The 19,088-nt window shown below is 37.1% G+C and overlaps 1 protein-coding gene across 2 annotated transcripts in view; it reads left to right on the forward strand.

The window, feature by feature from the left end:
* The window catches only part of HOMER1 (homer scaffold protein 1), a 178,406-nt gene that overhangs the window by 138,130 nt on the left and 21,188 nt on the right, over positions 1-19,088 (forward strand). For both annotated transcript variants that reach the window (XM_035291337.3, XM_002744829.6), the window contains exons 6-8: positions 8,764-8,920; positions 14,261-14,371; positions 14,985-15,065. In XM_035291337.3, coding sequence (XP_035147228.1) covers positions 8,764-8,920; positions 14,261-14,371; positions 14,985-15,065 — 349 coding nt within the window. The remainder of the gene's footprint in view (positions 1-8,763; positions 8,921-14,260; positions 14,372-14,984; positions 15,066-19,088) is intronic.

Below are 19,088 nucleotides of genomic sequence, written 5' to 3' on the forward strand. Positions count from 1 at the left end.
AGCTAACTTAAAATTTTGGTATCAGAATTAATCCTAAGGTATTAATTATTGCTAAGCATCAGTCTAATGGGGGGAGGAATGTGTTAATCTTAAAGATTAAAGAAAGGAACTTTTTTTTTCAAAATTACTGTGCAAAATATTGAGGGGTGTCAGAATAAAGATTGAACACATCTGAGATAGCTCACATGTAGAACTTCCTTCAGGGTATCTTTTGGAATTTATTGTAAGTTGGAATTGTGTAGGGTTTTCTAATAGGAGCATTTATTATACTTGATGAAAGAAATATATGAAGAAGCTACAAAGAGAACAGGGAAGACTGACAAAAATCAGATACATTTTACTTCCTACGTTGTATTTCATACTGCTCTAGAAAGACAGATTTTTAAAGGATCAGCTCATAAAGTAGAGGAAGCAAGAATGTTCTCAGACTCAAATTTGTAATACCTATGTTTATAGGTATTCTAAAAATTTATTTTTGGTATCCAAGAAAAAAATTGTAAAAATTACTTGAGACCCTGCTTTCACTGCTTTTGGGCATATATCTAGAAGTGGAGTTGCTGGATCATATAATTCTAAATTTTTGAGGAACAGCCATACCATTTTCCATAGGAACTACACCATTTTACATTCCTACCAGTAGTGTACCAGGGTTCCACTTAAGTTACATCCTCAGCAACCCAACACTGACTTTGTTTTTTTGATAACGCCACCCTAGTGGATGTGAGGTTGTGTCTTATTGTGGTTTTGGTTTGCATTTCCTTGATGATAAAGATGTTAAACATCTTTTCCAATGCTTAGTGCCTGTTTGTTTCTCTTCTTGGGAAAATGTCTATTCAAGTTCTTTGCTCATTTTAAAATTGTTATTGTTGAGTTATAGGAGTTATTTATATATTCTAGATATCAATCCCTTATCAGGTATATAATTTGCAAATATTTTCTCCTATTCCATGGATTGCCTTTTCACTCTGTTGACTGTGTCCTTTGACAATGGAAGTTTTTCATTTTTATGTAGTCCAACTTACCTATTTTTTCTTTTGTTGCCTGTGCTTTTTTGATGTCATATTCAAGAAATCATTGCAGATCCAATTTCACAAAGGTTTTCTCCTTTTTCTTTTTTTGAGACAGAGTCCCGCTCTGTTGCCCAGGCTGAGGTGCAGTGGTACAATTTCAGCTTACCACAACCTCCATCTCCCAAGTTTAAGCGATTCTCCTGCCTTAGCTCTGGATTAGCTGGGACTGCAGGTGTGTGCCACGACGCCTGGCTAATTTTTGTATTTTTTTTTAGAGATGGGGTTTCGCCATGTTGGCCAGGCTGCTCTCAAACTCCTGGCCTTAAGTGATCTGTCTGCCTTGGCCTCCCAGAGTGCTGGGATTACGGGGGTGAGCCACTACACTTGGCCATTACATTGATTTTTGCATGTGAATCATCTTTGTATTCCAGGATCTCTTCAGTTTTTTTTAATTTTTTAGACAGAATCTTGCTTCATCATCCAGGCTGGAGTGCAGTGTCACGATCTCGGCTCACTGCAAACTCCGCCTCTTGGCTTCAAGCAATTCTCATGCCTCAGCCTTCTGAGTAGCTGGGATTACAGGTGCCTGTCACCACACCCAGCTAATTTTTATATTTTTAGTACAGACAGGGTTTTGCCATGTTGACCAGTCTGGTCTCAAACTCCTGGCCTTAAGTGACCCACCCGGCTTGGCCTCCCAAATTGCTGACATTACAGGCATGAGGACCTGGCCCTCTTCAATTTTTAAATAGTTTTGTTCAAAGAGAAGTTTTTAATTTTATGAAGTTCCTGTGGTCAGTTGTTTTTTAATGGACCATGTTTTTTTTTTTGGACCATGTTTTTGGTAATTATAATATCTAAGAAATTTTTGCCTAACCCAAGGTTACAAAGAATTTTTTCAAGTTTTATAGTTTTATATTATATAGAAGTTTCATATTTTTTGTTAATTTGTACATAGATTATGATATCTGGGTTGATATTTATTTATTTTTGTATGTGGTTATTCAGTCATTCTAGCACCATTTATTTAAAAGACTATTATGTCTCCTTTGAATTTTTATACTTTTGGATCTTTTATAATTATCTGCATTTCTGTCTGGGATCATACTCTCACTTGAAGAATTTTCTTTAATATTTCCTGAAGTACACATCTTCTTTATTAGATATAATAAATTATCTGAGGTCTCATTTACCTGGAAAACTCTATTTCACCTTCATTTTGACAAGTATTTTTCCTTTGTGTAGAATTCTAGGATAAGAATTGTTTTCTTTTTCTTTTTTTAACATGGAATTTCGCTCTGTCACCCAGGCTGGAGTGCAGTGGCACAATCTCAGCACTCACTGCAACCTCCACCTCCCAGGTTTAAGCACTTCCCTGCCTCAGCCTCCTGAGTAGCTGGGATTACAGGCACGTGCCACCACACCTGGCTAATTTTTGTATTTTTAGTAGAGACGTGGTTTCATCATCTTGGCCAGGTTGGCCTTGAACTTCGGACATTGTGATCCACCCACTTCGCCTCCCAAAGTGCTGGGATTATAGGCATGAGCCACCTTGCCTGGCCATAATTGTTTTCTTTTAACACCGTCACTCCACCGTCTTCTGGATTGCATAATCTGTGACAGAGTATCACTGTACAGTAGTCCCTCCTTAACCACAGGGGATATATTGCAATACTCCCAGTGGATGCCTGAAATCATAGATAGTACTGAACCCTATATGTATTATGTTTTTTTCTGTAGATACATACCTTTTATAAAGTTTAATTTATACAATAGGCACAGTAAGAGATTAACAACATGAAATAATAAAATAAGATAAGTATAGGAATATATTGTAATAAAAGTTAAGTGAATGTGGTCTCTCCCTCTCTCAAAATATTTTATCATACAGTAATATTTGCAAACTACAGTTAACCATGTATACTGGAACCACAGAAAGATAAACATTGAATGAGGAGCTACCGTAATTGTTATTTTTCTCTATGCATAATGTTTTTATGCTTTTTGCATCTGTGGTTTCATGTCTTTTATTTTTTTAAAGTAGTCAGCCTTTATGTCTTCAGATATTTCCTCTGCCCTCCTCTCTTCTCCTGTGATTCTGTTAAACATTTGTTAGACTGTTTATATGGCCCTTCATGTCTTGGAAACTTTTTTTCTTTTTTCTCTTTGTGTTTTAGTTTGGCTGATTTCTGTTGATCTGTTTACATCTTCACTGACTTTTTATGCAGCTGTGCTAAGTTCATGGCTGTCAAAGGCATTCTTCACCTATTACTATGTTCTTTATTTCCAATATTTCTATTTGATTCTTTCTCATAGTTTTCAGTACTCTGCTAAAATTCACAATCTGAGTGAGCATGATATCCGTTTTTCCACTAACACCTTTAACATGGTGTTTATCTTCTTTCTTTGATATATTCAAGATCAGATTCATCTGTGAGTATGATTCTGTTGATTGCTTTCTCTCTTGACAGCGAAGATGGGATTTTTTTTGTGTTTTTTTTTTCTTGCTTTTTGGTATGTCTTGTAATTTTTTTTCATTGAATACCAAACATTGCGTGGAGGACAGTAGTGGTAAACACTGTTTCCTCTGCTAGGCCATTAATACGAAAGTTAGTCCACTCACGTTGAAATGGATTTTGATTTTGTTGTTGGTATGGTTACTGTGAGTATTCTATAGTCTTTAAACATCTCTAGCATTAATTTGTGCTTAGGGTTAGGGCTAGGTCACTAGAGGGGTCTGCTCACTGCTTGACACTCATCTTTTGGTCTTTTGTGTGTGTGTGTGTGTGTGTGCGCGCGCGCATGCACGCGCGCGCCCTCAAAGAAGATCTGTCTCTACAGTCTTGACCTTCCAGCAATGGAAGACTGCTATTAGAGAGGACCGAATGGGGTTCTTGGTTGTTTTTGTCCAGCCTCAGTCTTGGGTAGACCCTTTGTCCCAGGATCTCAGAAGTGAGGCATTCTCAGTGATCCTGCCCCCTCTTCCAGTAGCAGGTAAATTCAGCCTTGTGATATTTGAGAGTCGTGTAGGAGTTTCCTGCTTCTGTCCCACAGGTTAGAGACCTCTGAATCCAGGACTATTTTCTCTTCCTCTCACAGAGTTACACAGCTTTATTCTCTTTAACCCTAGCCATAACAGGTCTTCACCTATGTCCAGGCGACAGGATTTAGGGGTATCCTTCTCCCTTCGTTGAAGATTTTGGTCCTGCGGAGAAGAAGGGTCCAGCCAGACTTTGTGACTTTCCCAAGCAGAAGCCTCTCCCCTCATCCAGGATCCTTTATCTAGTCTCTCTCTCTCTCTGTCTCTCCAATCTTTCTCCTGAGAACCTGACAGAAGTCTGTGGTAAAGAGCCTGCAAGAAAGTGCAAACTCCCTTTTGTATCTCTGGCTCCCAGGACACAAAAGCTTAGAAATGCTTCTGGTAGCCATTTTGTTCATAAGTACCATTCCAAGCATGAAATTGTGAAGTTACCTTCTTGATACAGGTAGAAAATAAAATGATTAGACTTATCTAGGTTATATCATTAACATATAGTATATTTTAAGATTTTACCAGATTTATCTCTTAAACTTGAGCTGCCTTGGGTCTAAATATCAACCAAATACGAAAATATTGGAAAATGCTAGGATGAATTTGAAGAATCTGCTAACCTACTTTAAACATCTACTTCAACAATCAAATGTTTTAAAATAATTTATTGGTGTTATAACTACCTAGACTGCTCATGTAAAAAGTACTTCTGCCAGTTGGCATTAAGTTGTAAATTACATCAAAAATAGGCAACTTGTTCAGGAATACCAGCCTTTTCTTAAACAGTTTTGTGGTAGATTCCCCAAGTTCCAGATCTGCAGTGTTTTATGGATGAAATCCCTGTTATCCTAAATGCACGCATGATAGGATTAAAATGGGAGTCAAGAAACTGCAGCATATGATTCTACTGCCTAAAATTAGTGTGAAATTCCATCCCTAATGTGAAGGCTAAAATATTTATATGTAAGATTTTTATTATTATTGAACACTTTATAAAATTAAACTTATAAAATTTACTACTCATTAATTTGATCTGAGCTTGGTTTTGCACTTATTTCATAATGAATACCTTTGCTTTTCATTTAGTCAGTGCACAGATTGGCAAGCACCAGGCTTTGCTGGTAAGTGACAGGATGGGTATAATAACCGGAAAATACTCGTTGGAGAAAACTTGAATCAATGAAAGGAAAAAAAATGCAATCTTATAAACAGATTCTGATTATTAAAAAAATTGAAAAAAAAATTTATAGAATAAAATGAGAATCTGATTGGGAAGAAGAGCTCTCGCAGAAAAGCCAGCTTGATTAGAACAGGAAATATAATCCATGTACTTCAGTCCAGGAAGATGGGGCAAATTGATAGGCTACATAATATGGGTTTTTAAAAATTATGTTTATTAATTTGCTTGAGCTGTCCTAAGAAAATGCTATAGACTGGGTGGCTTAAACTGTAGAAATCTATTTTCTCACAGTTCTGAGATCAAAGTGTCTGCAGGATCGTTTCTTCCAAGGCCTCTTTCCTCGGCTTGTAGATGGCTGTCGTCTGTTTTTATGTTCATGTGTCTGTGTCCTTATTTCCTTCTCTTATAAGTACATCATTCATACTGGATTATGGCCCACCCTAATGACCGTATTAAACCTTAATTACCTCTGTAAAGACTCTACTTCCCAACATAGTCATACTGTGAGATACTGGAAGTTAGGACTTCAATATATGAATTCTGGAGGGACATAGTTCCACCTAACACACAGAATTGAAAAGGTAGTCAGAATGCAGGGATCATCTTGAACAGTACTGTCCAGTGGAACATTCTGTCATGATGAAATGTTCTGTATCTTTGCTGTCCACGGTCGTAGCCGGTAGTCATGTGTGGCTGTTGAGTGTATGAAATGTACCTCAAATTCAAAGCTGATTTTTTTTACTTTAGTTTTGAACTATTACATTTAAATAGCCACATGCTAATATTTGGATAATACAGATCTTGGCTGATGGCTTCATTTGACATACAAAGAACTGAGAACCAAAGTGCTTGAGAATTGGGTCTAAGGTCACACAGATAATTACTGAAATACTTGTGATGTAAGCAGTTACAAAATTCTTGATAGATTTTGCTGTCTAGTGACTATAAAATAAAACCCAGATAAATATAATAGAAAAACATTCTCATTTTAAAATTCTTTCTCTTGCTATAAACATGTGGTAATCCATTTTACTTTATAATTGTATAATTTTGACAAATGGATTTTAGGAGTAAATAATCATTTTTTTTTCTGATTAATTTTTAAAGGGGATTGCTATTGACATATACAAGTGTTTAAATTAGCTCACTAAGATTTCAATTGTCAGATTGAAGGTTCTATTTAAATAAAATGCATCTCTGAAGGGGAAAAACTGGTAGGTGGTTTAAAGAAAACTCTGTAGTTCAGTTAGAGCAGTGAATCCATGCATGCTTTGTTCAGAAGATCTGAATCTGTAAAACCATTTCACGAAGGAAGAATAAGCAAAGAGCTTTCTTTTCAGGATAGAAATGGATTGTTAAATTAATGCTTAGCTTATTGCTTGAGTCTATCCTTTCATCTTTTGACGAGATTTTCTCAGTAAACTTTAGTAATATTTTTAACTTTTCATTTTAAACTAATTTTAGACTTACAGAAAAATTACAGAAACTGTACAGAGTCCCCATATACCCTTCACCCAGCTTCCCTTAATGTTAACATCTTGTGTAACCATAATACAGTGATTAAATCCAGGACAGTAGCATTGATACACTACTACTAACTCTTAGTTTTTAACCAATGTTCCCTTTCTGTTCTAGGAACCTACCTAGGATCCCACCTTGCATTTAAATGTATTTCTTCTTGTTTCCTTCATTTTCTTTTTTTTTAATTATTTATGTTTTTGAGACGGAGTCTCACTTTTGTTGCCCAGGCTGGAGTGCGATGGCAAGATCTTGGCTCACCGCAAACTTCACCTCCTGAGTTCATGTGATTCTCCTGCCTCAGCCTCCTGAGTAGCTGGGATTACAGGCACCCACCACCACGCCCAGCTAATTCTTTTGTATTTTTAGTAGAGATGGGGTTTTACTATCTTGGTCAGGCTAGTTACGAACTCCTGACCTCAGGCGATCCACCCGCCTCAGCCTTCCAAAGTGCTAGGATAACAGGTGTGAGCCACCGTGCCCAGCCTGTTTCCTTCATTTTCTTCACATGTTTGAAGATTTTCAGCTATTTTACAGAATATCCCTCAGTTTGGGTTTATATGGTATTTTCTCATTATTTGACTGAAGTTACGCATATATTGCAAGAATACTACAGAATTGTGTCCTTCTCTGTACATCATATCAGGGGGTTCATGATGCTGATATGTCGTAATTCTGGTGATGAGCTTTAGAAATCTTGATAATGGAAACTATGCTCTTTAAATAAAATACATTCTAAAATTACTATAAAATATCAATCCATAAAAACATTTACACTAGAATACATACGACTTATCAAACCCCCAAAAAATGATGATTGAAGAAAGCTATAAGCATCACTAGTTAGTTAATGGCATGAGGTTAGTAGAATTTTACTAATAGAAATAAACTTCAGTAATGAGAAAGAGAAACAACCTTTTTCTTTCTAATGAGGCAATTCTTTCTTCATTGGAAAGTTAAGGAAGGAATTTTCAAGAGGAGTCTTTCCAACTAAAAGAATTGTCTTTGTAGTAGAAAATTGTTTTAGTTGAGATACTTAACTGTCGTAGCTTATTAAGTAGAACATTAAATGAGGAAAAAAGATGATTGCTTTAGTCTTCTTCTATTTATGACACTGGAATTATATCGGGATTCAAGTCATTAGAACCAGTTCTAGGCATAGCCTTTCATATGAAATCAGTTTATTGTAGCAAATGTTTGTATTTTTGACATTTTAAAGTCCTGAATAAGATGAAATAAATCAACAATTTCAAAAGAAATACTCATTACCTATCCCAAACCTTATGACATTTAAGCATCCTCATATGTTTTAATAAGGAATGAAATTGTACTGTAGGCTTTGACACTCATAAAAAATATAATACATTGTTAGGTTTTGCTTATAGATGTTTTTCAGGCTTTAATGTGTATTTCTTAAAAGAGAATGGTGGAAACTCTTCTGTAGATACCTGTATCTGTCATAATGAAGGTCGGAAACATTCCACATTAAACCTAGTACTTGGGTACTTTTTATATTTCTTCACTGGCCAGATTTTCCTTACTAGGAATATTTTGGTAAAGTATTTGTGTTTTTTAGTATTTTGGGGTTATCTTTGAAAACATTCTTAGGGCTGGGCACAGTGGCTCATGCCTGTAATCCCAGTATTTTGGGAAGCTGAGGCAGGCGGATCACCTGAGGTCAGAAGTTCGAGACCAGCCTGGCCAACATGGCGAAATCCTGTCTGTATTTAAAAAAATACAAAAAATTAGCTGGGCTTTGTGGTGTGTTTGTAGTTCCAGCTGCTCAGGAGGCTGAGGCGGGAGAATCACTTCAACCCAGGAGGCAGAGGTTGCAGTGAGCTGAGATTGCAGCATTGCACTCCAGCTTGAGAGACAGAGTGAGACTCCATCTCAAAAAAAAGAAAAAAAAAAAGAAAAAGAAAACATTCTTAGACTATGAATCTTACAAGAACTAAGTATTGTTTTCCCTTCAAAGTAACAATAGTCAGTGTAATGGATAGATTTTTCTTTTTCTTTTATTTTAGTTCAGCAATCAGCAAACACTGGGAGGCTGAACTGGCTACCCTCAAAGGAAATAATGCCAAACTCACTGCAGCCCTGCTGGAGTCCACTGCCAATGTGAAACAATGGAAACAGCAACTTGCTGCGTATCAAGAGGAAGCAGAACGTCTGCACAAGCGGGTAATTTCCGGGCTGCTGACTCTAGAGATTTAGGGCTAGCAGGTTTTCTTGATCAGAAGAAATTTGCATGTAGATTCAGCATAGGGATATCTTCTAGTTCTAGGATGTCAGAACATATATATGGGTTGTATTATATGCATTTGTTTGGTTGAGAAAAACATTTTCCAGAGTTTAATGAGAATGAAGAATATACACCTTTTGAAGTCAGCAAACCTGAGTACATATTCCAGTTCTGCCAGTTATTATCTGTATGATCTTTGATGATAAGTTATTTCCTTCTTCCAGCTCAGTATTCTCATCTGTAAAATAGGAATAGTAAGTGCTCTGTACAATTTCTGTGAAGATTAATTGAATACTTAGTTGGCATGTAGTTGCACCAAGTCAAAAATATGTATTCTGCACAATTCCTATAAAATTCGTTGAGACACTTAAGAGCCATGTAGTTATACTGTCTCAATGAGTTGCAGTGAATCAATGAGCTGCTTTTATTATTTTCTTTTCTTTTTTTTTTTCGAAATGGAGTTTCGTTCTTGTTCCCCAGGCTGGAGTGCAGTGGAGCAGTCTCAGCTCTCTGCAACCTCCGCCTCCTGGGTTCAAGCTATTCTTGCACCTCAGCCTTCCGAGTAGGTGGAATTACAAGTGCCCGCCACCACACCTGGCTAATTTTCTTTCTTTTTTTTTTTTTTTTTTTTTTGAGACAGAGTTCCGCTTTTGTTATCCAGGCTGGAGTGCAATGGCGTGATCTCAGCTCACCACAACCTCCGCCTCCTGGGTTCAGGCAATTATCCTGCCTCAGCCTCCTGAGTAGCTGGGATTACAGGCACACGCCACCATGCCCAGCTAATTTTTTGTATTTTTAGTAGAGACAAGGTTTCACCATGTTGACCAGGATGGTCTCGATCTCTTGACCTTGTGATCCACCCGCCTCGGCCTCCCAATGTGCTGGGATTACAGGTGTGAGCCACCGTGCCTGGCCTAATTTTCTATTTTTAGTAGAGACAGGGTTTCACCATGTTGGCCAGGCTGGTTTCCAACTCCTGACCAACCTCAGGTGATCTGCCCACCTCGGCCTCCCAAAGTGCTGGGATTACAGGTATGAACACTGCAGCTGGCCCTATTTTCTTTTTAAAGAAGGAACAATTTGAAAAATACAAGTAGAAAATTATTAACTTTGGTAATATTAGAGATTTGGAGTGGAAAAAGAAAATCACAAATTCCAATACCATTACTATCAGAAGCCCAAATAATTACTTGTAAATTGTTTTAATGCTTCAGGCCAAGAGTTTGAGATTAGGCTGGGCAATATGGCAAGACCCCATCTCCACACACACACACACACACACACACACACACACACACACAAACAAACAAAAACAAGGCTGGATGTGGTGGCTCACGCTTGTAATCCCAGCACTTTGGGAGGCCAAGGCAGTCAGATCACAGGGTGAAGAGATTGAGACCATCCTGGCCAATATGGTGAAACCCTGTCTCTACTAAAAATACAAAACTTAGCTGGCCATGGTGGCGCGCACCTGTAATCCCAGCTACTCAGGCAGCTGAGGCAGGAGAATAGTTTGAACCTGAGAGGCAGCGGTTGCAGTGAACCGAGATCATACCACTGCACTCCAGCCTGGGGACAGAGGAAACAAAAAAACACTTAAATTATCCACGCATGGTGACACACTACTTGGGATGCTAAATGGGAAGAATTGCTTGAGCCCAGGAGTTGGAGGTTGCAGTGAACTATGATGGCACCACTGTGCTCTATTTTGAGTGACAGAACAAGACCCTGCCTCTAAAAAACAAAAAAAAAAGAATTTTCTTTTTTCAAATTCAGGGCATAGAAGTGCTTCACCCAACAGGAAGCAGATATCTTTAATTTTTTTAAAAAGAATTTTGAGCTGGGCACATTAGCTCACTCCTATAATCCCAGCACTTTGAGAGGCTAAGGCGGATGGATTGCTTGAGCCCAGGAGTTCCAGACCAGCCTAGGGCAATATGGTGAAACCCCATCTCCAATAAAAATACAAAAATTAGCTGGGTGTGGTGGCATGTCCCTGTAGTCCCAACTACTCAGGAGTCTGAGGTGGGAGCATCGCTTGAGCCCAAGAGGCAGAGGCTAAAGTGAGCAGAGATCATGCCACTGCATACTCCAGCTTGGGTGACAGAGAGGCCTTTTCTTACCAAAAAAAAAAAAAGAGAGAAAGAAAAGGAAATAGAGATGAGATAGGGAGGGAAAGTTAGAAACCTGAGTAAATGTTATTCTATCCTGTGAATAAAAATTAACTTATGAGAGATGGAGAGAAGGAGAGTTGTTTAAAGGGGATAGACTTTCAATTTTGCAAGTAAAAAAGTTCTGGAGATCTGTTTCACAGCAATGTGAATCTATATACTTAACACTATTGAACTATACACTGAAAATGATTAAGATGATAAACATACTCCAGCTTGGGTGACAGAGAGAGGCCTTTTCTTACAAAAAAAAAAAAAAAAGAGAAAGAAAAGGAAACAGAGATGAGATAGGGAGGGAAAGTTTTATGTTACATGTTTTTTACCTCACTAAAAAAAACAATTTATGACAGTTGTCACAGCCCAAAAATATTAAGGAACTATCATGTCTCCTTATTATGTAATCTCTGTCCTTAAGGAATTTTTTCTTTAAATAGTCAATTGAATATTAAAGAACTTAAGAAACATAATATTTTTATTTACTCACATATTTTCAGTTTCCATTATGCTTCTTCCCTATATATCTGAATTTCTATCATAAGGTATTGTTTCCCTTCAGCCTGAATAACCTCCTTGAGCAATTTTTTTACTCCAAGTGTACTGCCAATGAATTATCTCTACTTTTATTTAGATAGATCTTGTCTTGATAGGTTACATTTTACTGTTTTTTCACAAAAGTGACTAGTCATTTTTAATTGTGTTTTGGACATTGTAAATGAGGTGTTGTAGAGACCACAGATTTTGTTATTTTTGAAAAGTATTGAGTTTTTGTTTCAGGAGGCAGTTAAATTATTTGGGGATTATCTTGAATTTATGGAGTTGTGTATTTATGCTTTGTTAGAATTCATTTATTTCCATTTTGCTGTAACCCTAGGGTAAATCGCTTTGTCCTAGGAAATCTTTCTCTCTAAGACATAACCCTTCTGAGGTTTCAATGAAAAGCTTGAGCTATTTACCAAGACCCTATAGTTTAGAGGGGACTAGCAGAACTTCAAACTGTCCTCTCTGTTGAGCACCATCACAGTTTAGGTCTTTCAGCCTTCTAGCTCTTTTCCTACTCCTAGTTGTTCCAGGTCTTCTGCGGAGTCCTAAAATTCTCAGGCTCCTCAGAGAAATAAGAGTATGGATTTCTGCTTGAGTTCAGTCAAGCAGTGCAGCCAGACTGCAGAGTGCCATCAGGCAAAAAGATGTTGAAATGTGTATTTCACCCGAAGTGACTGCTTTCTTGCAGTCTTTTGCCCAATTTGGTTATTCACCAGGGCCTTCAAACAGTTGATTTTTATATTTTGCCCACAGTTTGCAATAGTTATCTATAGGAAAGTTACTCCAATAAAAACTATGTCATCATTTATCAGAATTGGAACTCCCCTTAAGGAATTTATTATATAATGAGACAAAGAAAACAAATACATATTAAGCAATAAGAGAAATAATTCCAAGATTTTTTTAGCAGCTGCTTGGTGGTGTGAACCAGAGGAGAGCCTTGAAGGCTTGAGCAGATAAGAATGGCTTTCTGGAGAAAGTACCTGCTGAGCTAAGAGTTAAGGGTTTGGTTAGGTCCGAATGGTTTTCAGAGGCAAAAGAGGACATTCTAGTTAAATCAACAAGATGGGAATGAATATCGCTTGTTCTTAGGACAAGGAGATTTGCCTGCTTTCAGTTGGAAGTACTCGCTGAATGTCTTAGGCAGTATGGGTGGTTGAGAAGGTTGGGGCCAATATACAAAGGATCTGAATGTTTAGATCTGACACTAAAAAAGATGAGCTGCTGAAAGTCTTTGAATGGGGGACTCACAGGATCAAAGATGAATCTGTTAGCAGTTTGAAGAATGGACAAAAATAAGAAAAGGTTATAATTAAGTCCACTGGGAGGCTGTTGGTTTTGTTCAGGCCTGGGCGTTAAGGGTTTGTAACAAGACTATTAGTTAAAAACCCTTGAGAAGAAAGGAAGAAAATTATATCACACCTGTTATCCCAGCACTTTGAGAGGCTGAGGTGGGTGGATCACAAGGTCAAGAGATTGAGACCATGCTGGCCAACATGGTGAAACACCATCTCTACTAAAAATACACAAAAATTTGTTGGATGTGGCGGCATGCACCTGTAGTCCCAGCTACTCGGGAGGCTGAGGCAGGGGCAGGAGAATTGCTTGAACCTAGGAGGCGGAGGTTGCAGTGAGCCAAGATGGTGCCACTGCAATCCAGCCTGGTGACAGAGCAAGGCTGTCTCAAAAAAAAAAAAGAGAGTAACAGAATGTAGAGAAAGAGACAGAGTAACAGAATGTAGAGGGTGATTTGGAAAATGCCAGGGAAAGGGATTTACTCTGTTTCATTAATAGTGTAGAATTTACTGTCTTCTAGTAAACCAAAATTTTGTGAGCACATGATATGTGTAAAGAGCTGTGATAGGGTGTGTGTGCATGTGTGTGTGTGTGTGTGTGTTGTGTATTTATGTTGACTTCTATTATTGATTCTCATTTTGGATGGTATAACTTTAAAGACTGTGCCCCTCTCTGTTCTCTCAAAAAATACCAAGTGCTCATTAAAAGTTACATTACTCTTTAAGCATTCAGTAAATTCTTACTGACTAACAAAATATTATCTTACCCATAAGAGACACTATAGATGTAAAGTCATTCTAGTATCTAATGATTTAAGTTGTATTTTAAGCCTATTTTTTCTTCCAGATTCTCTTACATGTTGGAAATGTATTTGAAAAAATTCTCACTTCTACAAGGCCAGTTTTCAGAACCTGTATTGAATTTGGAGGCTACAGATGGAGGACAGATGGCCATATCTGATCTTGAATATATTTTTGGAAGAAATTTTTAAAGAAGACTTTTATTATAGGAATTCTCTACTGTCATTAATCACTTAAGTTTTTCTAACCTTTCCATGACCAAGCCATGTAAATAATTATTTTCTTTGGTCTTTTACCCTTTCCTAGTTTTACATCTTTGAAGAATCTATTCACTCTACCTTGAGTGTTTTCTTAGTACTTCTCAAAATCAATTTTTATGTATTTATTCAGAATATACTATTCATTGGGACTTATATCTTTAGCAAGAAACTCTTTAAAGTTGAAATTAATCTGTGTTCTTATTTAATTTTAGGTGACTGAACTGGAATGTGTTAGTAGCCAAGCAAATGCAGTACATACTCATAAGTCAGAATTAAATCAGACAATACAAGAACTGGAAGAGACACTGAAAGAGAAGGAAGAGGTATTTGCTACTTTTTACTCATCTGTAATCTAGCTAATGTGTGTACAAAGTATTAGATTCTATGTCAAATTTAAGGGTATTTTATGGAATAAAGTAAAGTTGTAACCTTGTTTTAGGATTAAGTTTTTTCTTGAATGATATTAAGCTTGTTTTTATATTTTCCCTTTCCTTATTTCTGTTGTGAACTGTGGTGAGGCAATCAGACGGAGATACCACCTATTGCCTTCTAGATGAGAGTTGCATTTATACAGTCAACAGAAAACTATTAGAGGTTAAATGGATTTTAAAAGCTGTTGCTTTTTCTGGGTTCCAGTCAAAACTTTAATATCTTAGGAAAGAATCATATCCACAAAGCTTTAAAGCAACATTAAAATTTTCAGGTTGTTATTTCTAAGCAGTGCTGTACCAGTTAGACTTGTTGCTGTTACTTAAGATTATTCTGTTCTAGACAACGTACTTATAAAGATGAATTCATCCCTTTAAAAGTCAATATAAAGGAATGTTTTTTAAATCATCTTTTTCTAAGAACTGGAACAATAATTTCAGGGAAAAATAAGACCTTCCCTTTCCTTGATACAGCTTAAATGCTAAGATGTTGCTCTGCCTTTTCTAGGAGATAGAAAGATTAAAACAAGAAATTGATAATGCCAGAGAACTACAAGAACAGAGGGACTCTTTGACTCAGAAACTACAGGTGAGCTGTCGTAAAAATTTTTATTCATTTCTGCATAGAAAGGCATCTTTTTTTTTTACATAGCAGTGACTTTTTTTCTGATATTTCATTTTGCAGGTTTTGGTCATTTTTCTTTTCCAGGACTTCTGATTCATGCCTGTCATCTTTGGTTTTTGAAAAGTTACTTGGTAACTTTATCTAGATAGCTTATAATCACCATAGATGGTCATTTATAAATTATAAATTATTTAGTAAATTCTTTTGGAAATTTCTACTTTTAATTAAAAAAAATATACCCTGGGGTTGGGCATGGTGGCTCATGCTTGTAATTTCAGCACTTTGGGAGGCCGAGGAGGAGGATCACTTGAGCCAAGGAGGTTGAGGCTACAGTGAGTCATGATCACTCCACTGTACTCCAGCCTGGGCAACAGAGTGGGATCCTATCTCAGTAAAAAGAAAAGGAGAAAGAGAGAAAGAAAAAAAATCTTGATTTAAAGAAAAATTTTCAAATTGAATTTATTCAATTTGGGAATATTCTTTTTTTTACAATGTACTAATGTACAAATTATAGCAATAGTTGTCCCCTAATGGAACACAAGTTAGTACTCTTCTTTCTTCAGTGTAATTAATTTTACTCACTTTTTTTCTGCATAAATAGTATGCTTTCTGATTCCAGTGTGCAAAAGACATCATGTGTCAGTCAGTGGTAGTCAGACATGGTAAGGGATGATTTCTCAGAATTATTTCCAAAGTCTTCTCTTGCCAGCTAAGGTACTTTTCTTACACCGTTGGGGTTAGGAGCCTTAAAAAAGAAGGGTTAGAATGACTTTGGAGTAGAAATAAGTATGTATATGTGTATATGTGTGTGTGTGTGTGTGTACACACACACACACACACACACACACGTACACATATTAGTGAGGAATTTGGGATAATGCATAATAAGAGGGACCTGAAAGCCCAGGATTGGAAAGAGGACCTAGATTATAATAACAGCCAACATTTATGGAGTGCTTACTACATACCAGACACTGGGCTTAGCACTTTACCTATGTTATACATTTCATCCATATAACAGTAGTAATAACCCAGATGAAGAAATTGAAGCTTGGAGAAGTTAACTTGTCCAACCTATATTTAAATGGAGACAGTCAAATTTTAAAAACCATGTCTTTGACCATAAAATAATGTATTTTGATCATTATTTTAGTGGTCAAAGATATGGCCTTTAAACTCCTTCATAATAACCCTTCATGAAGAAAACAGATTCCTTACATAAAATGAAGTATTTTTTCTCCCCTTCCCATCATTGGCATTTGGTTGGGAAAAAATGAGATCACTTGTTTTTGTTAGCCCTATTAAGTGCTGTTTGTATATCTTAATCATCTGTGTAGATTAGTGTCATCAACTTGGGGCACTTTTGAAGCCTAGGGGACGTTTAGCAATGTGTGCAAACATTTTTCATTTTCACAATTGGGGGTGGGGGGCACCACTGATATCTAGTAGACAAAGCCAAAGATGCTGCTAAGCATCAGATTATCCAACTCCAATGTCAATAGTGCCAGGGTTGAGAAATCCTGATGTAGAACTTAAATATGAACCATGGAATCAGGACTGGAAGAAAGGGGGAAATTCAGTCGAGTTTGTCTTTCATTTGTTTTGGTTTTTGAGTACTTGTGATGATTTACATGATTCAGGCATGTGTTAAGCACTTCCATACATTAGCTCTAATTCTCACATTAACAGGTGGGGTATCCCCATTTTCAAAGAGAAGACAGCATTTCAAAGATGTTAACAAATTTAATCAAGGCACTTAACTAGAAAGTAATAAGGCCCAGATTTATTTTATTCCAAGTCTGTTCTTTCTGTATTACCACACTTCTTCAAGCAAGGAACAGTCAAGTCATTCTTAATGATTCTTTTTAAAAATACTTTCGGTGGGCTAGGCATGGTGGCTCAAGCCTGTAATCCCAGCACTTTGGGAGGCCGAGGCAGGTGGATCACGAGGTCAAGAGATCGAGACCATCCTGGTCAACATGGTGAAACCCCGTCTCTACTAAAGATACAAAAAATTAGCTGGACGTGGTGGCGCGTGCCTGTAATCCCAGCTACTCAGGAGGCTGAGGCAGGAGAATTGCCTGAACCCAGGATGCGGAGGTTGTGGTGAGCCGAGATCGCGCCATTGCATTCCAGCCTGGGTAACAAGAGCGAAACTCCATCTCAAAAAAAACAAAAACGAAAAACATACTTTCGGTTATATACACGTTTACATTGTCTCACTTATGAAGGGAAATCAAGAGATGATATATTTATATCAAATTTCTATGTCAATAATTCTAAATATATTTGAAGCCAGGTGTAGTGGCTCATGCCTATAATCCAAGTGCTTTGGGAGACTGAGGCAGGAAGATCTGACCAGTGCTTTTGGGAGACTGAGGCAGGAAGATCTTGAAGCCAGGAGTTTGAGGCCAATCTGGGCAACATACTGAGATGCTGCATTTACAAAAAATGAAACAGTAAAATCAGCTGGGAATGGTGATGTGCACCTGTAGTCCCAGCTACTTGGATCACTTGAGCCTTACTTGAGTTTGGAGCTGCAGTGAACTATGATCATACCACTGCACTCCAGCCTGGGTGACAGAATGAGAACGTGTCTCAATAAATGTTTGTATGAATGGATTTCATCATTGATAGAGCAGTAGTTGAATTTTATAGCTGGCACTTGAAATTGTGAATATAATTCTTTCCCATTCTTTCACTGAATATCAAAAATATTATCAAAACAACCTACCTGGAACGGGACAGGGAAGCTTTTAGAAAACCTGAGAATGAATTCTAAAAGAGCAGGCTATAGAAAATAGCATATTTTTTCCAGTTCAAAGAAAGTTCCTCCTCTGCAGCCTTCTCCCTCCCACAGAAACATCTTCTGTTTATCAAAAGTCCCAGCACCCTTGAACCTCCATTCATAAGTTCACTACAGAAAATTGGGATCATTAAATTTCTTGGATGGTAAAAGAACTCCTGATATTGCTGTATGTAGAGCTGGATTAGAGGTATGAATGTGTATAGAAAATGTATAGTTATGGGTAAATTAAAGATACCATGATACATTTTTTCTAATTTATGAGTTTTTTATATTTGGCAATATTTGAATATTTCTGTTACAAATATCAATGAAACATATGCCCATTGTAAAAAAAAAAATTAGAAAAATATCAAAAAATATTCCTTAGCAAGGTAAGTAGAAAATCATAATTCCATAATATTAAAAAAATCAATCATAATTCCATCATCTTAAGGCAAAGTAATTGACATTTTCTTGTCCCAGTGTTTTAGATAATATTTTATTTTCAAGAGATGGATGTAGATACCTTTTTTTCCTTTCCTTTTTTTTTTTTCTTTTTCTTTTTTTTGAGTTGGAGTCTTGCTCTGTCACCCAGACTGGAGTACAGTGGCATAATCGTGGCTCACTGCAATCTCCGCCTCCTGGGTTCAAGTGATTCTCCTGCTTCAGCCTTCTGAGCAGCTGGGATTACAGGCCTGCACCCCAACGGCCAGCTAATTTTTGTACTTTTTAGTAGAGACGGGGTTTCACCATGTTTGTCAGACTGGTCTCAAACTCCTGACCTCGTGATTCATCAGTGTCAGCCTCCCAAAGTGCTAGAATTACAGGCATGAGCCACCGCGACCGGCTGCATTTTTTTGATCTATGTACATTTTTATCTAACTTTATGACATAAACCCAATGACTGCATAGAATTCTTCCATATAGAAGTATCTTAGTTTTCTTCCAGCATTCCTATAGTAATGGCAATGTATATTGTTTCCAATGTTATGCTATAAATAAATTATAACCTTTTTCCTTTGCCTTTCTATTTCTTTAAGATAAACTTTTAAAAGAGAATTACTTGGTGTCAATGTTTTAAAGTTTCTTATGCTGGGAAATTGGCATCTGCAAAAGCAGGGTACCCACTGGATATTGTTACCCCCCCACCCCCATCTTTGCCGTCTCTTAAGAATTTAAGTGTGACTGAACTATCTTAT

This window comes from Callithrix jacchus, chromosome 2, assembly GCF_049354715.1.
Source record: "Callithrix jacchus isolate 240 chromosome 2, calJac240_pri, whole genome shotgun sequence".
Lineage (NCBI taxonomy): Eukaryota > Metazoa > Chordata > Mammalia > Primates > Cebidae > Callithrix > Callithrix jacchus.